The sequence below is a fragment of the Macaca fascicularis genome, chromosome 6 (genome assembly GCF_037993035.2).
Source record: "Macaca fascicularis isolate 582-1 chromosome 6, T2T-MFA8v1.1".
Classification (NCBI taxonomy): domain Eukaryota; kingdom Metazoa; phylum Chordata; class Mammalia; order Primates; family Cercopithecidae; genus Macaca; species Macaca fascicularis.
The window spans coordinates 167,163,809-167,190,919 of NC_088380.1; the positions used below are offsets into that span (position 1 = coordinate 167,163,809).

The 27,111-nt window shown below is 38.1% G+C and overlaps 2 protein-coding genes across 2 annotated transcripts; both read right to left on the minus strand.

Moving 5' to 3' along the window:
* Positions 1 to 325: 325 nt before the first annotated feature.
* FAM200C (family with sequence similarity 200 member C) lies at positions 326 to 6,908 on the minus strand. The gene is made up of 2 exons (XM_005558435.4): positions 6,498 to 6,908; positions 326 to 2,341 (listed from the first exon to the last, which is right to left on the minus strand). The coding sequence occupies exon 2, from the start codon at positions 2,290 to 2,292 to the stop codon at positions 511 to 513; it is 1,782 nt and encodes a 593-aa protein (XP_005558492.1). The 5' UTR covers positions 2,293 to 2,341; positions 6,498 to 6,908; the 3' UTR covers positions 326 to 510.
* A 1,593-nt stretch (positions 6,909 to 8,501) lies between these two features.
* Positions 8,502 to 25,889, minus strand: SLU7 (SLU7 homolog, splicing factor). The gene is made up of 16 exons (XM_045394483.2): positions 25,836 to 25,889; positions 21,653 to 21,838; positions 20,843 to 20,996; positions 20,116 to 20,196; positions 19,705 to 19,869; positions 18,724 to 18,792; positions 15,510 to 15,557; positions 15,186 to 15,317; positions 14,830 to 14,927; positions 14,605 to 14,672; positions 14,332 to 14,471; positions 13,060 to 13,221; positions 11,613 to 11,717; positions 11,390 to 11,461; positions 11,014 to 11,130; positions 8,502 to 10,027 (listed from the first exon to the last, which is right to left on the minus strand). The coding sequence occupies exons 2-16, from the start codon at positions 21,820 to 21,822 to the stop codon at positions 9,848 to 9,850; spliced, it is 1,761 nt and encodes a 586-aa protein (XP_045250418.1). The 5' UTR covers positions 21,823 to 21,838; positions 25,836 to 25,889; the 3' UTR covers positions 8,502 to 9,847.
* Between the last annotated feature and the right edge of the window lie 1,222 nt (positions 25,890 to 27,111).

Sequence of the window (27,111 nt, forward strand, 5' to 3'; positions counted from 1 at the left end):
ACATTGTGAGACTAACTCCAAAGAGCATATTTAATAATAAGTCTTATATAAGCCAGATCATTCATTTTCCCATTGTATTTCATAATCCTCTTCTGATTTCATTAACCTCTCCATAACAAAGATGGGTGAACTCAACCTGTCATTTTGCCTTTTTAACTTCTGGGATATCTTCTCTTTTCTCCTGGCTCAATTCCTAGCCTACTGCACCATTTAGCTGGATATTCTAGTGCTTAGGTATCTTTTTTACATACCACATGAACAGGTTAAACAGATACTCAGAATTAGGAAAAATCTCATGATAGCAACTAGGCAGTAGTACTTAATCTTTTCTGTTGTTTGTGTTTTTATTCTCAAAACACATTTTCACATGCCTCATTCAAAGTTAAAGTTGTTAAGTTTTTTAGATATAGAATTCAGTATATCATAAATATGAAAGAGAAGAAACAGAATTACAGCTTAATTTTACAATGATATTAGGATTAAAATTATACATTAAAAAAGTATATCAGCTTACAGTGACTTCTGTAGCTGTAGCTTTTGTTCAATGATGTCTGAGAAACGAGGAACTTTTTTTGAAATAGCCACACGGATATCATCACTCAGATTAAAGCAGCTTCTGGACTTTGTTTTGAAATGTAAAAGTGATGAAAATCCCAACTCACAAAGGTATGTAGTTGCAAATGGCATAAGGATTTCTAGAGCTGTCTTTGCTAGGTTTGGAAACACTGTGAATTGGGCACACCAGAAATCCTCAAGCTTCATTGTCTCAAATTCCATTAGGATTTGGCCACTAGCTCGTAATTCAGCAAGATCATTTTTCATTAAATAACTATCATCGACAAAATCGATATTAAAAAGAAATGGATCCAATATCCATTTACTTGCCTCATTAAGATCTCCAACGGAAAAATATCCATGGAAGAAGTTGCTTAATTGTTGCAGATGCAGTGTTATTTCAGCTGCAATGAATATTCCTTCATTATCTGAAACAATTATTTCTTCAAGAAAAGGAAAATTGGTAAAATTTCTTTTCTCAATTCGTTTTTGCCAAAATGGAAACTTCCTAACAAAAGCAGATAACTTTTCTCTAGCCGATACTGTGTTCATCCCAGTCCTCTGCATAGATGCACTGAGTTCATTTAAGTGTTTGAATAAATCTGCAAGGTATGCTAGGTGAATTTTAAACTCTTTATTTTCAAAGCCATCAACTAAATTACTGCTTTTGTGGTGAAGAAACTGATTTATTTCTTCATACATTTCAAAAATGTGAGTAAGTATTTGGCCTCGGGAAAGCCACCTCATTTCAGTATGGAAAAGGAGGACACTATATTCTATACCAATTTCTTCAAAGAAAGCCTGAAATAGGCGATGATTTGGAGCTCTCCCTTTGATGAAATTTATTACCCTCACCACAGTAAATAGAGCATCCCTCAGTTTTGTAGGCAATGTCTTTATGACAAGTGCATGAGGATTCAATAAACAATGTGTGATTACGATATGAGGTATCTCTTTTTTCACATAGGCAACAAACTCGGAATTTTCTCCTAGCATAGAGGAGGCACCATCAGTACAAACAGAGCCACATACATCAAGTGCTATCTTATGCTTCAGAAAGAAGTCTCTGAAGAGATTGAACACATCTATTCCTTTCATGGATAGCTGCAATGGTTCACAGAAGAGAAATTCTTCTATGATCTCTCTTTCTTTTATATATCGCACAAATGCCATTAGCTGACTGCAGTCATCCATGTCAGTTGTCTCAGCAAGCTGAATACCCACTTTAAGAGGACTCGCTTTGATATCTTCTAGAACTTGCTGTAAGATATCTTGGCTCATTTCATCAATTCTAGAATGGATCACGTCATCTGATAAGGGTACCTGCTGAAGCTTCTTTTGTGCATCTGGTCCCAAAACTATTTGTGCTATTTCCAGTGCACAAGGTTTCACTAACTTTTCAGCTACTGTATGAGGATTCTTCTCCTTGGCACATAAATACGCAAATTGATATGATGCTTGTAATAAAGTATCCTCATGAGATGCAACTCCAAATGCTTTCAAGGTTTCACTCTGATCAGATGGTGTTGGCATATGCTTCAGGCTATTGAGATCATGCCCAGCTACACCACCATGCTGTCTGTTAAAATGGTCTGACAGTTTTGATGGTCTGAGGTCAGCATTTGAAAATACTGAGTTACACAACACACACTGTGGGCGCTGAGTTCCATCAACTTCCGTTGTACAGGTGAACCAGTAGCGAACATAGTCATCATCCCATTTGCGTTTCTTCGACATGGCACACAAAAACTCTCAGGCAGTATTCCAGAGATGCCACAGAATTTTGCTTTGGGAGTAAAATACAACCCACACATTAAAATCCAGTGGCTAACTGAATTAAAACAAAGCCACATCACATGCTATATTGCCATCACATACTATCTTGTATATGTTAAGATATAGCCTGCAGCATGTCAATTCAAAGTAAGCCATGACAGGATATAGTTTAACTTAAAGCTAGCAACTCACAGCTAATGCCCTGGAATAAATGATTTGCCAGCAAGTTATATATGGAAGATTTGAGCTAAGACAAGTTATGCATACCTGTAAGTCCTTTATTGGTGAATTACAGTTATGGCTTAACTTGTTTTCAATAATGTATGTTACAAACATATCTAGCACATTTTGTATCCCTAGAAAGGGCATCTCACTACCACCACCTTCTTCCATTCAGCCCCAAAGATGTATGCATACCCTCAGTTAAGAGGCACTGAAAAAAGGAGCAATTCACTAAATAAGGAAGGGTGGATGCTGACATGGAGGTTAAAAAAATTATATAAATTTATGGGGTACAAGCACAATTTTGTTATATGCATAGATTGTATAGTGGCGAAGTGAGGGTTTTTAGGGTATCCATCACCCAAATAATATACATTGTACTCATTATTTCTCATCTACTCCCTCCCACCCCACCCTTCCTCTCCTCTACCCATCACTCCATTATCTGTCCGTGTGTACACATTATTTAGCTACCATTTATGAGAACGTGGTAGTTCTTTTTAATAGTTAAGGATTAAATAGGTCTGTAATACTATTTGAACCTTGAGCAGTTTTGAGTCCAACTTAGGCACAGAATTTCAAATAGGTCTATAAGTCTGATTAAGCCACCCTTGATGCAAAAGTAGGCTACAAATTGGCTCAGAGTTTCCTTACTGCTAAGTGTAACACACTATTGGTCCATGATTCATACTCTCCACATAAAAAAGCAAAATGGCTGGGCGTGGTAGCTCATGCGTGTAATCCCAGCACTTTAGGAGGCTGAGGTGGGTGGACTGCCTGAGCTCAGGAGTTTGAGACCAGCCTGGGCAATATGGTGAAACCCCATCTCTACTAAAAATACAAAAAATTAGCTGGCCATGGTGGCATACGCCTGTAGTCCCAGCTACCAAGCCAAGATCATGCCACTGCACTCCAGCCTGGGCGACAGAGCAAGTCTCCGTCAAAAAAAAAAAAAAATTAATTAATTAAAAAAAAAATAAAAGAAAAGCAAAACAACTTGTTCAGGGGAAACACAACTATTCTTCTTACCGAGACTTCAGCAAAATCCCTCTCATATGAGAACACCCTTAAGTACAATAAGGAATTTCATGATGCTTTTCCACCTAAATACCTCTAAGTGAAGGCAGTCGTGAACACACACACACACACACACACACACACAGACACACACAGCAGCATTCCTAAGGTTTGGTTTAACCCAAAGACAGGACGTAGAAGGCCCTACCCATAGAGATTCTGATTCTCTAGCTATGGAGTGGGGGCCTAGAATCTATATTCTAAATAAGTATTTTAGGTAATTCTTATAAATAGTAACTAGAACAGTGATCTGTGACAAGAGATACCATATCATCACAATCACTGGGAAACTCTTTGAAACTATACATGTCCCTGCACTACCTTAGAACTAATACATCATCTTCTCCAGAAGCAGAACAAAAGAATATGGGGAAATAATGTTGTTCAGGCAATCCTGAAACACATCCTGGTTAGGTAGTCAGATTTAGGGGAATGAAAACATATCCTTCAAACCAATCCTTAGCTAACAAATATTCTAGGTGTCTAAGTGAATGGTCCCAATGCTTGAATAGATATTTAAATTTTCTACGTTTTCTGAGCTGATGACATCCTCCTATGAAAGTTGAAACCTAAAATGAAAACCATGTCTTTTCTCTTTCTGTCTCTTTAGCAATGAGTAAAGGCATAATCCACAGGTAGGCTCAAATAGACCTTAGAAAACATTCTATCTCCAAGATAAATAAGTGATCCCCAAAGTTTCCGAAGTTCTGTGCCAGAGAATGTGGCTGAAATAAAGTAACAGGTATACATTTAAATCCGAATGCCCACTTTGGCCATTAAAAGAAAAATCACAAGCCAAGAATATCTACTTAAAGCATTAGCTTTCAAGTGGATCTACCAAGATGAACTAGTTGTAAAGTGTACTCCAATAAAATAAGTTGATCTGTTACACGGTTGTTATGAGCCTGTTAAACTGGAGGATATCTGCCAATCAAAAAAGACAACCCGAAGTTTAAAGAGCTGATCTTAAGCCTTCATTTGTCAAGTAATGAGACTACATGACTACTTTTGCTTAGAACCACTTCTAATTAATGACAATAAAATTATGACATTACCATAAAATGCTTATTTTTCTGTATTCTATTAATGTATATTTATCATGTAATATTTGGGGAGGCAGAGGGAATAGAGGAAAATGTTTTTAGTCACATTAGAAATCTTTACAAGAGGGGCCTGGTGTGGTGACTCATGCCTGTAATCTCAGCACTTTGGGAGGCCAAGGTGGGTGGATCACTTGAGGTCAGGAGTTCCAGACCAGCCTGGCCAACATAGTGAAACTCTGTCTCTAATAAAAATACAAAAATTAGCTGGGTGTGGTGGCGCATGCCTGTAATCCCAGCTACTTGGGAGGCTGAGGCAGGAGAATCGCTTGAACCCAGGGGGCAGAGGTTGCAGTGAGCTGAGATCACGCCACTGCACTCCAGCCTAAGGACAGCCAGACTCTGTCTCAAAAAAAAGGCTGGGCATGGTGGCTCATGTCCATAATTCCAGCACTTTGGGAGGCTGAGGAGGGCGGGTCACCTGATCTCAGGAGTTCAAGACTGGCCTGGCCAACTTGGTGAAAACTCGTCTACTAAAAATACAAAAATTAGCTGTGCATGGTGGTGGGTGCCTGTACTCCCAGCTACTGGAGAGGCTGACGCAGGAGAATCGCTTGATCTGGGAGGCAGAGGTTGCAGTGTGCTGAGATGACGCCACCGCACTCTCCAGACTGGGTGAGAGTGAGACTGTCTCAAAAACAAAACAGAACAAACCAGAAATCATTACAAGATCTGTTAAGAGGCCATTTCCTATCCACCTTGACTATGTCTCTCAAGTATATTTTAATTTAAAATTTATCTGTTTTGAACAAAAGTTTTAGGAAAATCAATTTATGGTATTCTTCTCCATCCCCCTGAAAAAGGGAGAATAAGTGGCAAGAATTTTCCAGAGCCTCAAAGATGAACTTACTGCCCAAGAGGCTTGTTTTAGAATCTCACAATTTGTACTTGCGCTTTTTGTGGTATTTAGGAATTACAATATCCTAAAAAATGTAAACATTAAAAAGCATCATCATCATAATGAGATATTGTTAAACAGGCATGATAATGGTATTGTGGTTGTGTTTTTAAAAAGTCCTCATGTGTTCGACACGATTACTTACAAGTGAAATAAGATGTCTGGGATTCCTTTGAAATACTATACTTCAGCACACTCACAAACATGCACAAAGCGGGGTGGAGATAAAAGAAATGACTGGCCTTAAGTTGGTAACTCTTGAAGCTGGATGATGGGTACACATCATTACACCATTCGATTTTTATGTATTTCGGAAACTTTCCATAATAAAAAAAGCATTATCTTAAGATAGATAGATATCACTCATTTTAAGAATGATTCTTTTGAGAGATTATCTTCAGAGGCTTAATGAAAGATCTGATATCACAAAGTAAAATGTTTTGGCAAGTTTATGAAGGGTAGATATGAAAAAGTATTACAATTGAGAAAAATCAGTTAAAAGTGAACACTCACAAAACATTTAGGGAATGCTAATACACACACACACACACACACACACATATATATATATTCATTCCAGCAGTGAAAACACCAAAGTGCAGTTGTAAACCTGAAACTCCAAACCAAATACAATTCAACTTCTATCCAGCCACTGAGTATGCAAGATCATGGTAGGCGCAGGTGTTTGGGGAGGCAGAGCATTTAAGCATTACATTTTGCAGTTAAAATTAATAGCCAGGAGAAAGGGGGCAGGAACTTGGTGGCTGGGCAGACGCTCCAGGGGCAAACGCCTGGGATCGTGGCTTTGTCACTTACAGGCTGGGACCTTTCCAAGCTTCAGTTCCTCCAGAGGGGATAACAGTACCTACCTTACGGGGTTGTTGGGAGGTTTAATTATAAGAATGCATGCAAATAACAAGCAGCTCTTAATTGATAGGACCTGATGGTGTTACTGTTAAGGACGGAGATTTTTACACCCTCCAGGGTGAGATAGGAACGCCAGCGGCTAGGAAAAAAAAAAAAGAAAAAGACTCAGTGCTGTCTCCGCCCGCCCGTCTCCGAGCCTGAGGCGCAGGCCCATGGGATGCTCGGGCTTCTTTTAGGCGCCTGTTTCAGGCTCCAGTTCCGCTCTCCGCTCAGCCTAGGGTCCAGCCTCTGGCCGTCAGAACCAGTAGAGACGGCGATTCCTCAGGTCTGACCCCCCAGCAGGAATCTGCGGTGCGCCTGCAGAGACGAGCATCCGCAACAACCTCCGCCTCAGCCAGGCCCGAGTTCCATCCGGGTTCTCCAGGGTGCTTCCCGCCCGTAAACTGGGCGAGGCGTCTCCCACACGCAGGCGCAGTAGCAAAGGGCTGTGGGATGGGCTGGCGGGCTTGAGTACTGAGCATGCGCGCTGGCCCTCCCCCTTTCTTTGAGGTTGTGTACGTGGAACACAAAATCGTTTGTTTATTGTGTCTGCCAGAGAGGATGAACCGTACAATTTCAGGAATGGAAGGGGCTACAAACTACACATAGTTCTTTTTAACATGCAGAGCACTGAAACTTTTATATTGTGTTGGGCTTTGAGCTTGGAGATGATAAAACGCTTGATAATTACCATGTTCCATGTGGAATAAATGAGAGAAAAAGAGAAGGAAGCTCATTGTAATCTCAGATTAGACATTTCAGCAGTGGAGGATGAGCTTCCATAGCTTGTGTACTGTTGTCCATGCAGGGTGATCCCCCCGCCTTTCCTTAAGTGGGAACATGGGGATGAATTTCCTTATCATCATCCATCTCAGAGGAAAGATTTTTATTTAAAATTCTTTCAACAACATGATTTCAAAGAAATAAACCCATATTAGAGAGGTTTTAGGGAAAAATCCCAAGTAGAGACTAGGAAACGTTGTTGAAAGAAGTAAACCGGAATATAGCCCTTTCCTGTTTGGGGGTCTTTCCAGAATTCTTATAAACTTAAATGAGTTTACTCATTTTTGTACAATATTGTTAGAAGCATTCTATAAGGCTAGTGTGTGTGAGGAGTGGTGGGGCGTCAAAGAACGTGGGCCAGATACATCATTTTCAGGTGCTGAGGGTGAGCCTGGTAAATATTGAGGGGCTGCATAAGTTTTTGTGGATGCAAGAAACTGCTATAAGACCAGCCTTGTTGGTCAAGAAACTAGGGCCTTAAATACTAGAGAAGGGGATAGGCTTCAGAATCCGAGACAGCTAGCTTCATGTCCTGACTCCAATACTTACAACGGTTAGGATTTGTGCAGATTACTTGGAGTTAATTCCATGTGCTTTTTGTAAAATTGATAGATCATCCATTACCCCATGAAGTTCTTTTGAGGAAGGAGGTAACATTATGACAATTACAGTACATAATTCTCGAAAAGGCAGCTATTATTGAGATAATAAAATCAAAGCTCAATCTGAATAATGTCCTAGGCATTACGATTTTGAGACAGGGTCTCATTCTGTTGCCCAGGCTGGAGTGCAGTGGTGCAATCTCTGCTCACTGCAACCTCCACCTCCCGGGTTCAAGCAATTCTCATGCCTCAGCCTCCTGAGTAGCTGGGATTATAGGTGTGTGCCACCATGCCCAACTAATTTTTGTATTTTTAATAGAGATGGGGTTCCGCTATGTTGGCCAGGCTGGCTGGGCATTACTTTTCGAAAATAAAACAGAAGACATGATTCTGGATATTATAGAATTCTTCCTAAATCAAAGTAAACTAGGCCTCATAGAAGAGGGAAAGAGGTACAGAAAGGTTAGGTGACAGGATGCTGAAATTTTCTTAAACTCACGGAAGCTAATCCAGGTTCCCCTCCCTGTCCCATAAACAACTTTTCTGCCAAATATTAGATATAATGCTACAAACCACGCACAGTTACATATTGTCATTTATTTATCTTTAACAAAAGATAAAATACAAAGCAGACACAACAATGTCAGCCTTTATGTTGAACCACCCTGTTTGGATAGGAAAATGAACCTTTTTTTGCATTCTTGAAGTAAATAAGAATTAAATCTATTTGCATTGTTGTTTAATTTCATACCAATCTAAAGCTAGACACTATGTATATCCAAAGTACTTGACAATTTGACTCAGTTACTCTCACGCCACCCTTTCTGAGATGCAGTATCCTATAGGTGGTTTTTGGTAGTTTAGAAAAGCCAGTGAGCTGTTAAAAGTTGATATACTGAAGTTGGAGGTTTTGTTAGGCTGTTTTCACTGATTCCACTCGGTCAGTATTATCTTCATAGTGTTCTGAGAAGAGGCTTCAGGATCATGGCAATCTATTACTAATATCCCTACAAGCTATCCTTGTAATTCTTTCAAGAAGCCAACTTCAGGTTTTGGATTTTTGCAAATTTTACAAACAAAGTAACAGCTGCTGGCTCTGAATATTAGGATATTCTACAATTTAAAAAATCTAATATTCATGATTATTACATGATGGCGATCACAATGAAAACAAATAGTATCGTAAACCATATCCTCTATGATAAAGGAAAGGATTTCTACATCTAAAGGCTTATGTCCAGAATGGTAAAGACCTACTACTGATCAGTCAATATTGACCCAATGATGAGAAAATAGTTGTTTTCCATTCAAAGACTAACACATTTAGTCTACTCCAGAGGCCAAGGAGAGAGAATCGCTTGAGCCCAAGACTGCAGGGCGTTATGACTGCGTCTGTGAAAAACCACTGCTCACTAGCCTGCGCAACATAGCAAGATCCTGTCTCTTAAAGAAAACAAAACATAAAAATAAATGTAGTCATAGAGTTGCTAGTAATTATTTTAAAAAAACAAAGTCCTTTAAAAAAAAAAAAAAAGTCCTGTTTTTTTCTCAAAACCAAGGTATGCTAAGACTAAATATAGGGCCACAAAAATTGAAGCAATAAAGTTTGAAGCTTAATAAATGTAGAGAGAGACATTCTTAATAGGTAGAGAGCCAAGGCTTCTTTACACATGACTCACATAAAACTGGAAATAAAATCTTAATCCAATTTTAAATTCTGTTCCCAAAAGCATACTTCACGTGCCTCTTCTTTTTCTTTTTTGCTTCTTCAGTATGGAAAGGAGTGAACTTACTGTGAGGCACCTGAAATATTTATTAAAGTCAGGCAGCAAGAAGAATAAACAAGGATTTTTTATCTACAATCATCAATAAGAAGCTGAAAAGAATGTATCAGCTGCATCTATCTTGGATGGTCATCTGACTAGTTACTACTGTCCAAGGAAAGAGGCCATGGGGTCATCTGGCCTCTGACGTTTCATTCTATATGCCTCCATTTCCTCTTCAGTAGGTTCCCGAGTTTCATATATGCTATTGTAAGGCCGCTTCCTCTCATCAATCTGCATGGTCTCCTTGACATGAAGAAGGCGTGCCTCCTCTGCATTCAGTGCCTATAGAGAGAGGAATAAAATGCGTATCACAGCTCTACATCAGATCTCTTTTCTTCAAAAGTGGCAGAGTACCAACAGACCCCACTGAATATGAACTGCCCTATCAGAAACGCAGATTGCCTGAAAGAGCTTTGGAGTCAGCCCTTCTACTGTCAAGCTACAACTAATCACTATTTGGCTTATATGATATTTTTATAGAGCACAAAACATTCTATAAACATTTTACATCAATGTTGGAGAAATTTTATTTAATAACAAAAATTAAATGAGGTTCACTTTACTGATACAAGCTCGCAAATGATGCTTCTGGTAAAGACTACAATTCTGACTTTTCTCAAGGACTTGCTGAAACTTACACATTATAGAGCTAGAAGGCAATTCTTTCTGGTCATTATGGCAGTAACTCTAAAATGCTTTATAATGCACATTTCTTCTGTCCATTAGTCATGATTACTAAATACTCCAAGAAGAAGGCAGTACCTACACCCCACAATACCTCCATTAATATAACTTGAGCAAATCACTCAGACTCTAGGCTTGTTTCATCATTTAAAAAATGCATTTGGAGACAGGACTAGATCATAGGCCATTACAAATAAAGGCCTTTACAAATAATACTGGCCAGGAGCGGTGGCTCAAGTCTGCAATCCCAGCACTTTGGGAGGATGAGGTGGGCGGTTCACCTGAGCTCAGAAGTTTGAGACTCAGAAGTTGAGACTGGGCAACATGGTGAAATCCTGGCTCTATAAAACAATACAGAAATTAGCTGGGCATGGTGGCATGTGCCTGTAATCCCAGCTACTTGGGACACTGAGGCAGGAGAATTGCTTGAGCCTATGAGACAGAGGTTGCAGTGAGATGAGATCGCACCATTGCACTCCAGCCTGGGCAACAGAGCAAGACCCTATCTCAAAAAAATAAAAACAACCCCAAAAACAAAGAATACTGTTACTTATCACTTTTACTATTTAGACTTCACAAATTACCTTTTTCAATTTTTCATGCTTCTTTTCTTCATCATCACTATCTGAACTGCTCTTTCGATGCTTCTTCTTTTTCTTTTTCTTCTTCTTCTTTTCCTCTTTCAGTTTTTCTTGATGCAGCTGAAAGGGAGGATTGAAATGCAGTGTTATTAATATGAAAACAAAGCTCAGGTGTGCTACTTGGGAGGCTGTGGCACGAGTATCACTTGAACCCAGGAGGCGGAGGTTGCAGTGGACCCAGATCGTGCACTGCACTTGAGCCTGGCCAACAGAATGAGATTGTCTCAAAAGAAACAAAACAAAACAAAAAACTCAGGTGCAGGTTTTAAAGCCCTCCCTCCAGGACTTAAAAATTCAGGACAAATGATTATCAACTTACCTCCATGAGAGTTTGAGGTTTTTTCACAGATTCATCCCCAGTTATATCATTTATAATACATTCCTCCGAGTTCTGTGCAAAAATACATGTAATTTGAGTTGAGGGTCATAGTTACTAATCATCTAAGAAAAAGTTAAAATTTGAAACACGAGACAGTATGTTTTAGTTTGACTTACAAGCTTCGGTTGTTTTATACCTTTAAGAACCAAAGACAATTACTTACAACAATCTCCTTCCCAGCTTCTCCAGTACAATAGGAATACTTGAAAAAAGAGTGACAGCATTTGTATCCCCATCGGCCTTCTTTCCAGTACGATCCCCAGATATGCTGCAGAGAGAGAAATTACTTAAAAAGGAAGCTGAAATTAGAAACTTCTATATACTGTTGATAGGAGTATAAAATAATACAGCCCTTTAAAGGTAATTTAGGAGAAAAATTATGGGGATTCAAGGCTGGCTAACAGGGACAAGGTAGTCTGACCTGAAGTGTGAGAGGCAGGCACTGTAGTTACAAAGCTCTTAAATTCTATTCCCAAAAGCCTATAAAAAAATTTAGTGTACCTGACTTCTCTCGAAAAATGAAGGAGTGGCAAATTCTGGGCCTATATAACCACTTGGCAATAATCGGCTGTTGCTGAAGAGTGGATGCCCCGTTATATAGGGCTTATATTCTCCAGTTTGTACAATTTGCCTGGCTCACTTCACTCATGTATGATCACTGGCCCGGCTACTATAGGGAATTAGGTTTTTGACCCTCAACTAAGAGAGACAATTGTAGTTTGGTTACTTCAAGAGAACAGCAAAGGACAATACATGCTTTATGATGTTTATGATGCAATGCGAATATACTACATTACTTATTAAATATTCTTGTCAAAATATTTAACTTATATCCAATCAAGCTGTTAGACCTGAATTCCTATTTATAAAACATACAGGGATAGAGAAACAAGCTATATAATGCTACTAGGATCCAGTCAATACAGAATATGAGACAATTTACAAACTAACTGGCCTAATCTGTTAAGGGGTCATCATCATGAAAATGCAGAGATACATTCTAGAAAAGAGACATAATAACCAAATAATGATCAAAATAAATTTGAAATGAATTCTGACTAAAACAAAAAATAGGTGTTAAAGGCATTTTTCTGTATATTTTGGAAAATGTGATTAATGACTAGATATTAGGTAATATAGAATTAATGCTAATTTTCTAAAGTGCAATAATGTCAATGTGGTTATATAGAAGAAAGTCTTCATTTTATGGAGATATGTGATACAGTCATGTATCACATGATATGTCATGATATATATAATTTCCAAATGTTTCAGTCAAAAAAATGTATACATAAACTATATGTGTGTATATATGTGTATTTTACATATCTATGTAAAACCATGTGCATATGCACACATACAACTAGACAAAGCATATAAGGCAATATGTTAAAAATTTCAGAATTTAGATGATGGGTATATAGATGAACATAGTATTCCTTCAAAATTTTTCTATTTTTGAAAAAATTCCCTGAAACAGAGTTAATTTTTTTTTTTTTTTTTTTTAAAGCATAGAGCATAGAAATGGTTAGCTAATAAAGTTGTAGTGGAAAAATGCAATACAGAGCAAAACTAACAAGGACACAAAATTGTTTCAGTTTAGCACATACTGTGTGATTGTGGATCTTCACATCCTCCTCATACTTAGAGCAGGCAACAGCCCGCTCCTGTCCTTTGATGACCGTCCCATGTCTTGAATACTCCACATAGTCTTCAGTCTGTGCTAAAAGCAATTCAGCTGGAGGGGCATCCAAATGTTCTTGGCCACCATACTAAAAGGACATTGGACATTATTCAATACATTTTACAACCTGATTTGCATTTAAATTTCCAGGAAAACATTTTTTTTTATTCTTATTCTATTTATTATTTCTCTTTTCTCTGATGTTAACCAAAAAAATGGTAAAAAGAAAGATCTGAAGGGACCTGGTTAGAACCCTGAAACGGTCCACTAAGCCAGTGTTAACACCTGGGGTATAGTGGTTCCATGCCTTCCCTAACATTTATTCTGAATTTTATATACAAATGAAAGACTTTTTTGTTTAATTTATATAAAAATGGGATTATAATATATTAATATGAACATGATGTAGGAAAACATTTATTTCTAATCAGAAAGAAAGGGAACATTCTTTACTGGGTTTTGTTATAGAAAGCACAGTAGGAAAAAAAAGCCACCATTTTTTTTTCTGAGGCAAATAGAAGATGTCTCAGTTGCTATTCATCTGTTGAGTATAGTAAGTTACAAGATGGCCATAAATTCCTCTTATCCTTGTATGCATGCCCTTTCCCCACAGGGCTTTGCTTTTCTTCCCATCAAGAGATGAAGTCTTTCTCTATCCCTTGAATATGGGCTTGGCCATATTACTAGGTTTCACCAATGGGAAGCTGGCAAATGTGATGCAAGCAAAGGCACTTATGTACCACAACACACTTTTTGCTGCCACTCTCTAGAACTCTGAGAATGCCATTTTAAAAAGCTGCGCTACCCTACTAGAGGATGAGACCACATGGGGTGGAGATGAGCTGCCCCAGAAGAGGTCCCCTTAGGGCAATTAGCCTGTTAACTGCTAAACACAAGAGTGAGGCCATCTTAGCTCATCACCTAACCTCAGCTAAGCAGCCCAGACCAGGAGACTCGCCCAACTGTGAGCAATAATAAATGTTTATTTTAAGCTACTAAGATATGAGGTAGTTTGTTTTGCTGTAAAAGCTCATACAAAATTGTACAGCATCTGACTAAGACAAAGGAAGAAAAGGACTATTCTTCATGGATTAAGAGGGGCTCTCTTTGCATTATTTTCCAAATGTAAAACTAAAGCTTATTAACTAGTAAGTTCTCTTTAACAGAAGTTCTTCTTTAGCATTTTGGTCAAAATTACCTTTTCCAGGATGCTTTCTTTCTGCTGTTCTTTGAAATCTTCTTTTTTGACTTTGAAGGACTTATACAACAGCTCTAGCTTTGTAGGATCTGCCTGCAGATGTACTTCAGATCCCTTGTCATAGGCTTCCCACGCAAACACTGGAGTAATTCAAAACATCTTAATGAGTTGGCAGCAACATTATTGTATGCTTCTTGAAAACAAGCTTAAAAAAAAAATCCCAAACTTCTTATGAGCTGATATAAAATGCCTTGACATACAGGAAACACTTACACTGTGTCTGAGCCATTGAAATGGTATCTCCTGTGTACCTAACGAAATTATCTCCAGCATAACTCACTCTGCAGATACAAATAAAGAAAATGTTTCAGAGATTGATTTAAGGAAAATTAATTCATAAAACTGAATCTGAATTAAAATGAACACCATCTATGGTCAGGTCAGAAAACAATAAACTTTCTCTCATCTTGAAATCTGTACATTTAACTTGATACTTACTCATCTGGATTCTTTCCTGCATTGGCATAAGGATTCTCTCTCATTGCTCTAGTTTTTGGATCATAGTAGGCAGAATTTGGATCTAAATTCCTCAAATACTAGAAGAAAAAAATATTTAAAGAATAAATCAATGTTTACTCACAGCAAAAAGATTTCAGCAGACTAGTTGGAGGAGTTGAATATGATCAATTAAATAAATGTGTGTATACAATTCTGGGGTACAGGTGAAGAGAAAAAACAGAATGAAACCTTACCTTAGAATGACTCTATTATCCATATGCTACCCAGAGTTGATAAAATTTAGGCTGGAAAGACAAATACTTTTCAAATATGTATGTTAAGTTGGTAAGACCTACTTTTGCAATATCTTCTCGAATCCTGAGATTCCGGACAGTAATTCGTCTCTTGGAGTCAAAATTCTGTCCAGGCATGTCAATATCATCTGCATATTTATCTTCATCCTCATCTTCACTATTATGATCTTTTTCCTAAAAGGGGGAGGGGAAGGAAAAAAAGAAAGAAGAAAAGAAAGCAGCATGTAATTCTTGTTTTTTTTTTTCTTTTCCCTTTAACCAAACCCTTATTTACTTGTGTTCTTTAAAAACTACTATTAGTGTTATTATTAGCCATCAGAAATTTAAAAATTTCACATACACTCAGAGGCAGCAAATATGTATTACCGTCTGAGAATTTGGTTCCTCTTCTCCCCACTGGTGCTTTGGAGAATTCTGTATCACAAAAGAAGAAAAATAATTCATAATTTCATTCCACTTAATCCAATTAACACTTAAAATAGCTAAGATAATACAACTTAATTCTAACTGAACAAACTCTCATATTTCTCAGTTGTAATGAGCACGCAAATTCTGAATACAAGTGTGCCATTGTGAATTTTATTAGACTGTCTATAAAGCCAGCAAATTTCAAGAGAATTTTAATTAAGATTATAACTACTGAATGGTAATAGGAAGATTAAGATGACCAAAGTACCCAATAAATATTAATTTCTAAATGTGTTAGTCTTCAGACATACTGTTTTCATTAAATGTTACTAGTTTCCCAGTAAGTCCAAAAAGAAAATGTTACTAAGGTTCATGTCTTCACAGCCAAAGTAAAGTTTGGGCAATGAAAAAAATCTACAAGTGACACGATATTGTAATTTAAGGAGAGGCCAAACTCCTTGTCACAAGGATATACTTTTCTTCACTAGCAATTGGTCAGAATACTTTCTAACGCCACAGAATGCCTATAGTAACATGGTCAGTATTTCATCATGTCCATTCATAAAGGCTTCAAAGATTAAAAATACTTAAAATGAAAAAACGAATACATTATAGCATTAGTGAGGAGATACAGAAACACATGTAGGTATATACAGTCTATAGATGTAAGCATAAATCTGCGTAGCTTTTCTGAATGATGGCTAAGTGATAGATCATAAAAATTTTAGAAATACAAACTCACTGAAACACACTTCTAGAAGGTTATCCTAGTATCATGTCAATTACATAAAGATATATAAGAATGTGATGTGCAGTATTGTATATGTGCAATGGTTTTTCAAAACATTGGGAAAAAGTCAAATTAATAATAGATCACTGGTTATATAATTTACTGCATTCCATGGAACACTGAACGGCCATTAAAAGTGATTCTATCCAAGGGGCAGAAAAGTACGTATCATTTCCTAACGTTTTTGATTTAAAAAAGGGAGGGGAGAGAAAGGTGGGGTAAGAGTATATATTTGTATTTGTATTTATTCAAGAAACTCTGAAAAGAGCCACCTACATCCACAAAAGAGTTGGGGCGAGGGGAAGTTTAGTGTTAGGGCGGACAGAAACCGGGGTGGGGAGACTTCACTGTGCATCTTCTTAAACTGTTTTAATTTTTGAGCCATGTGAATTTATACAAAAATAAATGATGCCATAGGTCTATAAATATAGACAGAAAACACGTTCTCGCTGTACTCTATGTTGTTAAATTAAAAAAGAAGGTAATAAATGAATATATAAAGATGGATTCATGTAAGAAACATTTTGTATTCGAGCACACATAAACAGGTATACGTGGACAAGAGAGACCTGGAAAGGCCTACTTCAAAATGTTCATAGTTAACACAGGGGATATTTTCTTTTTAATATAATGTTCTAATTTTTTTCACTTAATATTAAGTGTTACTTTCAAAATCAGAAATATAAATATTTCGTAAAAAATAATTTTTTTGAGTTCCCACTATTTGCTAGTTCAAAAAAGGATATTTACATATATTTCTACAGTGACAGCTAAGTATCTAAATCTACTATATGTGGTTCATCTTAATATCCAAGCATCCAAGTGGGCAAAAATCATTAGCCCCGTACATACATTAAGTATCCTTACTGGGGAAATAAATTACACCATGTTTACAACAAACAACAGAGAATATATTAGAACAAAAGAAACAGGCCCTTTTTCTTTTCCCAAAGTTAGTAATACATAAAAATAATCACAACAACAATAGCTACTAATTACCCAGTGTTTACTATGTGATAGGTATATAAACTTCCTGGGGGTTGTCATTTCTATTTCAGACATACTAAACTGCAGCTCAGAGAGGCAAATTCACTTTTCTAAGAGCATGTATCTCTCATGGAACAGAGACAGCTTTTGTTTCCATTTTATTGATTGATTGATTGATTGATTGATTGAGATGGAGTCTTGCTCTGTGGTCCAAGCTAGAGTGCAGTGGCGTGATCTTGGCTCACTGCAACTTCTGCCTCCCGGGTTCAAGCGATTCTCCCGAGTAGCTGGGATTACAGGTGCTCGACACCACACCCAGCTAATTTTTTTATTTGTAGTAGAGATGGGGTTTCACTATGTTAGCCAGGCTAGTCCCAAACTCCGATCCACCCGCCTCGGCCTCCTAAAGTGCTGGAATTACAGGTGTGAGCCATCGCACCTGGCCAGAAATGGATTTTAAACACTTATCTGGTAACTTAATGCTGTTAACTTGCCTGATAGGTTACCTTAGTAACTGCTCACTTAGTAATTATTTCAAGTTCTGTTTGCTTTGTTACTTATACATGGTTTAGAGTCCCTTTTAGAAATTTAAACTAAAAAACTATAAATGTTTACTATTTATTTGTGCCTAGATTTGTCAAAAAGAAACTTGACAACTCTAATATGCATAATATATTTACTCTATTAAGTTGACGAGGATTTTAAAAAAAGAAAAAAAAACTGGCTGCAACAGACCTTTCATTCATACAAAAAATGTTTTGCCCAGTTATGTAACTAATACGTATTCATTGTGGAAAATGCAGAAAATACTAAAGAAAAAGGATAGAAAGAAAAATTCATAAATTCTACATTAAATAAAAACTAGTGTTCTGGTCTTTCTTTCAGTGTGATAATATTATACTTACTACCTTTTCATGTATCATTCAAATACAAGTGTTAACCAGTGTTGTTAACGAAGTCTTGAGAAATGCCATTTTAAGAACTAAGCAGCTATTATACCATGCAGATGCACTTAACCAACTCCCTATTCCTGGACATTTAAGCTATTCCAATTTCTTTACTATTGTAAAAAATGCTGTACCATCTTTATGCATAATGATTTGTCTGAACTCTAGAAAATTCTTTAGGATGGATAGATCTAATAATTTAACTTGAAAAAGTAAGTGTATGTCTGCCTGTGTGTCTAAATATAAATAGTGGCAGTATTGTTCCCAAATTAACTGCATCAATTTATATTACTATAAACTGTATACAAAGTATCAGTTTTATTTTCCCCCCAATAGCATTTCTGTCTTCCTCTCTAACTGAAGAGCTATAAAATGAATTCTTGTTTCAATTTTCATTTCTTTGTTTAAAAGAAATGAAACCTTTTGTTTGATCATTTTCATTACTTACAGCCTGTTCCACTAATTTTCCTGAGGCTAATTCCTCTTGGAGTTTCTGGGCTTTCAATGTTCGTTTTGCCTTTAAAAGAAAAAAAAAAAAAGAAAGAAAAAGGAACATTTAAATTTTACTTACAAGTCACCACCTACATTTTTATATATTTAAAATGAATAACTTTAATTCATTTCAGAAAAGGTCACTGAACAAACCTATCTCTTTGGGATTCCTTGTAGCCCTAGACTTATTACTCTATAGAGCAGGAGTTACACAATGTTTGAACCAGGCACTAATGTAAACTGAGACAAACGGCATCAGTAGTAAATTGCAGGGAGCAAGCCCTGACAAAAACAAGCAGTTGCCACATAACTCCAGATGACTGACTCTTACCAGGCAGGTGTGGGGTTACCGTATATTACAATGTTCAAGAAAAGATGAAATCCAGATTTTTATATGAAATCTTACAATTTTAAAATGATACCTCTAATAAAAAAAAAAGGCAGTACGACTATGACTTCAAAGGAATAAAGGTGAAGAGGTCAAATCATAACAGTAAAAACTGAAGTTGGGTTAAAATAAAATAAAATTTTCTGAAACAAATTATGCATTCCCTTTCTACTACTCCCAAATGCTATGTGAGGCACCATAAAATAGGTTCGTGGGCAAGCTATAGCTTGGGGCCATACATTTCTAACTTCACAAAACCAAAACTTTGGACACAAATCTGTTCTCGTGCTTCCAGTATCTTTTGCTACCTAAGACAGGGAGTAAAGGACAATATAAGAATCAAGAAGAAACTGCTGGCAAATATGGCTAGCACATTATTTCCTCTATTCAATATTACAATTATAAAGGTAGCCTATACAGTAGTACTAATACTATTATAAAAATGCTACCATTTTTAAAGTGCTTCAAGATTTGAAAAGTAGAGCTGCTAGAGATACAGCAAAAGGACGATTCTTAAAAAACCCCAGGAAAGCAGGGAATTTTGCTCACCAGATCAACTTTGGCATACTCTTCAACAATTTTCATGTGTTCTTCTGGATTGTAGCCATTCCATCGATCCCTCTTCCCATCATAGTCAAACATCAGTTGAGGCTGGACATGTTCATCTGGAGCTATATTAGTACCTGTAAATTTGGCTCCAACTCGCCTAGGTCTCTAAAAACAGAGTAAGATTTAATCTTTTCCTAAGCGCTTATGACCCAAAGGAAGACTTCATACAACTTTTACAGGGTGGGCACTTTACGATCTATTCAATTATCAGTTAGTCTTACAGCAATTCCACTCAAACTAATTTTTATTTAACTTGTACCTAAATCTAGGTGATTTCAGAAAAAGAGAAGCAAGCTCTCTGACAACGAAAAGACTGACAATGGTTTTCAAAATTCTCAAAGGTGAACTTACCTCAAAGCAGTCTTTCTTTTTGTGTGTCATGGCCCCACAATTTTCACATGCTCCTTTGCGGTACTTAGTAATTATGGAATTCTATAAATATAAAAAAAAACAAAGAAAATGTCTTAACTACATAAGTTAGAAATAACTTTGGCTCTCATTATGATTTTGTCTAGTGAAATGATTTCTTTGTTAAAAGGAAAACGAGTTAGTCTCCACACATTTACAAATGTGAAAGTTTAAGGACTTCAGGAGTATAAAATTTATATAAGAAATACAAAGGTAAAATAGTAATGCACTGTGAATTCCAATACCAGATAAAGGGTTTTATTATCTGTTTCTGCTTTAAATAGTATTGCATTGAAAGTTCTTTTTTTTTTTTTTTTTTTTTTTTTTTGAGACGGAGTCTCACGCTGTTGCCCAGGCTGGAGTGCAGTGGCGCGATCTCGGCTCACTGCGAGCTCCGCCTCCCGGGTTCCCACCATTCTCCTGCCTCAGCCTCCTGAGTAGCTGGGACTACAGGTGCCCGCCACCGCGCCCGGCTAATTTTTTGTATTTTTAGTAGAGACGGGGTTTCACTGTGGTCTCGATCTCCTGACCTTGTGATCCGCCTGCCTCGGCCTCCCAAAGTGCTGGGATTACAGGCTTGAGCCACCGTGCCCGGCCTGCATTGAAAGTTCTTATGTTAAGTTCTTAAACTCTCCATATCCATGAAGAGGTACACAGGTTGTCTACATACCTCTTTTACACCCCTCTTGTACCATTCTCCAGATGAGCTGAACTGCTTTTGTTTCTCTGGTTGTGGTCTCTGGTGTTTTAAAGTAGGTCTTTTTGAAGGATCGATATACCATGGCACTGAAGAAATATACTGAGGAATATGGGGGTTGATGTCTCTGTAATAAAAGTTAAAAAAAAATTTTAAGAATAAAGTTGGAAAATAATCAGTATTACAATTGCAAAGGTAGCTTACACAAAATCTAAGAATAGAAATATTGCAGTGGTAGGGGGAAGAGAATATGGTTGCTATTGCTATACTATAATAAAGAAAAATTAAAAATAAAGAAGTAATTTATTTTAGAATGAAAATATTTCCAACTAAGAAACTAAGAATAGTGATATAACTGAAGGGAGAGAAGAGAGGAAGGAAAATAGAGATGTGTGTTAGTAATCTAAATCTTCTATCACAAGAAATTTTGGTTCAAATAATGCCTATAATCAATTAATTAAAATAATTGTGTAGGCATTATTATCTAGAGATGTGAAGGTAACAACCAGAAAAACTCAAAATAGAAAGATTTAACAGCAGTCACTCCTGTAGAGCAGGCTGGAGTGGGAAGGGTGAAAAAGCACTGTTGCTATCCATTATAAGCCCTTCAACATAATTTCATTATTAAACCATATGCATATGAGTTTGATAAAACAAATAATAAAAAAAGACATAAATAATGAAGATGGGTTCCTCTCAAATAAAAGGATGAAAAATTAACAAACTAAGTAGACATGAATTTGAATTTTGAATGAATGGATCATACAACAATTAAGTACTTACTTTCCTTCTTCATCAACTTCTGCAGGAGCATTGCCCAATTTTCGTTGTTCTTCTAGCTCCTTCTTCTTTCTCCAGTCCTCTCTGGTCATCTTCTTTGGTTCCTCCAAACTCATTTCTTTGGACCCCGATAGGGGTGCAGCATTAACTGCATCTACAACTGTGGCTGACATGGTTATCTGGCCTCCTCTAAGAAAAGAAGTCAAATTTACAGTAAAAAGTAGGCCTTCATTAGTTCACTCAAACTACCAAAAAGACATCCTAATAATATATACTGTTTCATATGTTTTCCCCCCATAGTATGTGTAAGGAAGGGTCTCTTTCCCCTCCTCAAGGTCTCTACATACTGTTAGCACAGTTTCTCCCTCAACTCCAATTCACAAATGGAGAGAGACACACATGTGTATTTAAAATTTCACAGGACTCTTTTTCTCATATATATCCTGAATCCCTCTTTTTGTGTATGTGTCTCAAACTTTTCTAACACAGTAACTCTTAATGAAAGAGGGTCCTATCTCTGTACCCCTTTAAGAATGAACATCTCAAGAGTTATCTATAATCACTGCCTCCACTTCCTCACCTTCTACTTTCATCCTCACTTACTCTAACTTAGCCCTCCACTCCCTACCATTCTAAAGAGTTACATTAAGCCATCAAGGATCATTGTGCTAAATCCAATGAACATTTTTCAGCTCTGTTCATTCCCTTTTTATATCTTATTTATTAACTTCCCTGACACTACATTCTCTTGGTTTTTCTTTTGGTTTTTCTTTTTTTTTTTGGAGACGGTGTCTCGCTCTGTCACCCAGGCTGGAGTGCAGTGGCGCCATCTCAGCTCACTGCAACCTCTGCCTCCCAGGTTCAAGTGATTCTCCTGCCTCAGGCTCCTGCGTAGCTCGATTACGGGTGCCTGCCACCATGCCTGGCTAATATTTTTTGTATTTTTTGTAGTGACAAAATTTTACTACATTGGCCAGGCTGCTCTCAAACTCCTGACCTCAGGCAATCTGCCCACCTTGGCCTCCCAAAGTGCTGGGATTACAGGCGTGAGTCACCGTGCCCGGCTCTCTTGGTTTTTCTTATACCTCTCTTGTCATCGAATTTTGCCCAGTTATTTAATGTTGGATTCCTCAAGGCTCAGCCAGCACCTTTTAAACCAGTCTAAACTCTCACTAATGGATAAGCTCATTTACTTCCGAGGTTTCAATGGTCACAATACAACACTGCTGGCTCTCCAACTTATTTTTCTATAAAATAAAAAATAATAAAGAAACAATTTATTTTTCTACTCAAGACTTTTCATCTGAGCTTCAGATACATATATCCAATTGCTTACTTGACATCTCCACTTAGAGGTCAGAGGCATTTAAACTCAATATGTCTTAATGCAATCTCATGATCTTCCCTCTGAAATCTAATCTCCTACTGTTCTACTGTTCCCTATCTTTTTTTTTTTTTTGAGATGGAGTCTCGCTCTGTTGCTGAGGCTGGAGTGCAGTGGCGTGATCTTGGCTCACTGCAACCTTCGCTTCCCGGGTTTAAGCGATTCTCCTGCCTCAGCCTCCCAAGTAGCTGGGATTACAGGCACGCCCACCACCACGCCCAGCTAATTTTTTGTATTTTTTTTTTTTTTTTTAGTAGAGAGGGGGTTTCACCCTGTTAGCCAGGATAGTCTCGATCTCCTGACCTCGTGATCCACCCGCCTTGTCCTTCCAAAGTGCTGGGATAACAGGCGTGAGCCACCACGCCTGGTGAAAGACAACACCATCCGTCCCTTTACGTTAAGTGCTTCAGCTTATCCCTACATCTATGTCATCACTAAGACCCGTTATTTTCACCTTTTGAATATCATTCAAATGCATCTACTTCTTTCCATTCTTACTGCTACTACCCTAGTGTAAGTTATTACTTTTTCCTATTTACTGATCTCTTCTGATTCCCTCCAATCAATTCTCCACATTGCAGTGTTAATTTTTCAAAACACAAATCTGATCATATCATGTCTGACATGGTTTGGCTCTGTGTCCCCAGCCAAATCTCATCTTAATTGTACTCCTGTAATTCCCAAGTGTTGTGGGAGGGACCCGGTGAGAGATAACTGAATCAAGGCGGCAGTTTCTCCCATAATGTTCTGGTAGTGAATAAGTTTCACGAGATCTCATGGTTTGATAAAGGGAAACCCGTCTTGCTTGGCTCTCATTCTCTATTGTCGCCGCCATGTGAGAGGTGCCTTTCACCATCATTGTGAGGCCTCCCCAGCCACGTGGAACTGTAAGTCTGACAACCTTCTTTCTTTTGCAAATTGCCCGGTCTGGGGTATGTCTTCATTGGCAATGTGAAAGCGGACTAATACAATGTCCTACTGCCCAAGCTTAAAAATCCTCCAATGCAGTACCATCCAAAAATTCAATACAGCACCATCTAAGAGAAATACAATGCTAGTCCCATATGTAATTTTATGTTTTCCGGTAGTCACATTAAAAAAGTAAAAATAAACAGGTAAAATTACTTTTACAAGATTTGTGTTGTATCCAACATATTATAATTGCAAATTTGAATTAGAAAAAACAACTCTGTCTTTAAAAGTTGATATGGGTTTTATACTTATTTAAACTAGTCACATTTCCAGTCTCAATAACCACAAGTCGCTAATAACTAGCATAACGAATAGTGACAGCTGGGCGCGATGGTTCACACCTGTAATCCCAGCGCTTTGGGAGGCTGAGGCGGGCGGATCACCTGAGGTAAGGAGTTTGAGACCAGCCTGGCCAACCTGGCGAAACCTCGTCTCTACTAAAAATACAAAAATCAGCCGGGCGTGGTGGTGTGCACCTGTAATCCTAGCTACTAGGGAGGCTGAGACAGGAGAATCATCTGAACCTAGGAGGTGGAGGTTGCAGTGAGCTGGTGTCACATCACTGCACTCCAGCCTGGGTGACAGAGCTAGACTACCTCTAAAAAAAAAGTGACGCTCCAAAGGATTTTATCATTTGTACTCTAAAAACTGACATCTTTTTAACACACCTACATGGTCCACCATGGTCTGGCATCTGCTTACCTTCCAGCCTCACCATTACAACTATCCCCGCATCCTTCTCTACTAACTACATAGATCTTCTTGTGGTTCCTCTAACACATCGTGCTCCCTGTAGACACTTGGCCTTTACACAAACCCCTTCCCAGTGGAAAGTGCTCAATGCCTGGGGGTCTACGATGCTTCTCAAAGGTGTTCTCTTCTCCTGTGTCTGACCTATAGAAAATCTCCCCATATATTTGTGTAACATATAAACTGATGGCCTGAATATACTGCGAAGAGAAGCAGAACAAAGGTAAATTTAATAATCTTCATTAAAACAGCTACCATTTCTTGAGCCTACCGTGCATCACCTCATCTAATCTTCACAATAAGCCCAGTAGATAGGTCTGATGAACCCCATTTTACAGGGAAGAAACAGGTTCTGAGAGGTAAGATCCTCAGCCAAGAGCATATTGTAGTAAGAAACAAGGACTTCAAACACAAGTCTGACTCCAGAGTCAGTTCTCTAAAAACAGTATGTTATACTCTGTCCATAGAACATTGGCTTCTGGGCCTGAAATATTAAAAACTAAAACTGAATGAAGTAATATAGTCACCAAGTTGTACTCACTCGTTTCCGTCGCTGTGAAGGGGCCTATTTTCTTCAACTAAAAACAGTAATAGCTCTCACTTACTGAGGGCTTACCGTAAGACAGTGTTTAGAGATTTACTTATATAGATGTTTTCACTTATATCCGCATGATACCCCACTGAAGTCAGATCATCTCGACTTAACAGGAAAAACTGAAGCTTAAGTAAATTTTTCTGGCGAGGAAATACAGTCTATCAAATTGGGTACTGGAAGCAGCTTTCCCCGCTCGCAGTCCGGGGATCGCTCAGGGTCTTCAAGGCCACCGCCACAAAGGTGACACTCTCATAGTTATCCCGACTGTTTCCCTGAAGACGCAGGCCTGGTCTGGCTGGGCACGAGTGCCATCAATGGGGCTCAGGACAGTGGCTTCCTTTTCGGTCCGCCGTCCTCGCTCCCTCCTCAACAACTGAGGGCTCATTACCCCCGTGAGGACATATCCAATAATTAGGAGCCTTCGACCCATTTTCTCAGGTTCCCCAATTCCCCTTCGCCCGAAAGTTCTAAAAATATTTTCTTACCCAGTCCCGCCGCAGCTGGTCTCAAGTCCATCCGAGACAAGCCAATCTCGTAATGTTTACTTCCGGCTTTTCGCCTCATTCCGGCGGCCACTGCGGTAACTTCCGGACGATCGGCACATGCGCACTAATTTCCTGGTGGGACGCGGGAGGAGTGGAGGCCTTTGGTCCTCTTGCGCCGTGGGAATCGCGAGAACTCTAGCTGTGCTTATCGCGCTATTTACCCGGCTTGTGGAGAGATTCAAGTTGGGCGGGTTCTTTTAGCTTCTATTTAGGAACTTTCTTTTAGAATCGGAGAATTTTAGGAAGTTAAAAAAAAAAAAACCAAAACAGACAAGAGCTTAAGCCTCACCAGGGGGCTGTGAAATGAATGCAGAATTTGGTGATGTATCAGCTTAAAAAAAAAAAAAAAGGCAGTTAAACTTGGCAGTAACTAGTAGCCAGGCTGTGTAACATGCTGGGGATCTGGTGAACACAGTGTCTTCCCTCAAATTTACATCAGAGTGCGAAAGACACCGAAACAACTATTCAGGTAATTTAGCAGTTGTAAAAGTTGCTATGAAAGGAATACCGGGTGCTGTAAGAACATAAGGCACGTTATCATTAGGAAAAAACACGACGATTTCCATTTTGGAGAAACATTAGTATCTATGCTATCCCATCCCTTCTTTAAAAGTATACATGTGAAATAAAATACTGGAAAATAAACTAATTTTCGTAGTAGAATTTCTTGTGATTTTTTTTTCTTTGTGCTTTCTATTCTGGTTGTTCTCCCCCTCCCCCCCCATAACGTGTATCGTTTTTGAATGTAAAAGTTAAAATAGCTACCATTCCTGCCTCAATAAAATAGCCCAACATAATAGAATCTATTTTTTTCGTATTAACAATTTGCAATACCTGGAGTTTAGGAGCATAAATATTAATTCTGCTTTTACAGGGCAGTAGATGAAGAAACAGAGACTGGCGTGAAAGTGAGTAGAGTCTATAAATCACTCAGGCTTTGTTTTTTTCCACTTAAAAACATTCCTGAAATTTGCTTAGGAGTGTTAAGGTCTAATTAGCCAAAACCACCAGGAGAGCACATCTCGAAGAAGAATCAGAAAGCCCAGGACAAGAGAGTTGAATCTTTTCTAAGACTTGAGGTCCCTCTGGAGGATTCTGAGGAAGGTCTAGGAAAGCCGGGATTGGTTCTGGATGGGTTGCTGTTTGTAAAGCAGGATTAGGAGAAACTGATTAGGGACTAAGTGCTGTTATGAGTGAGGGTGGTTTAGCAATTGAG

What these genes read in the sequence shown, in the direction of transcription:
- FAM200C (XM_005558435.4), bottom strand. Translation starts at nt 2,292, where the DNA reads ATGTCGAAGAAACGCAAATGGGATGATGACTATGTTCGCTACTGGTTC.
- SLU7 (XM_045394483.2), bottom strand. Translation starts at nt 21,822, where the DNA reads ATGTCAGCCACAGTTGTAGATGCAGTTAATGCTGCACCCCTATCGGGG. An exon ending in TTCAATGGCTCAGACACAGT is followed by an intron (nt 14,472 to 14,604) that starts GTAAGTGTTTCC and finishes GAATTACTCCAG; the next exon opens with TGTTTGCGTGGGAAGCCTAT. An exon ending in AACCTCAAACTCTCATGGAG is followed by an intron (nt 11,131 to 11,389) that starts GTAAGTTGATAA and finishes CCTCCCTTTCAG; the next exon opens with CTGCATCAAGAAAAACTGAA.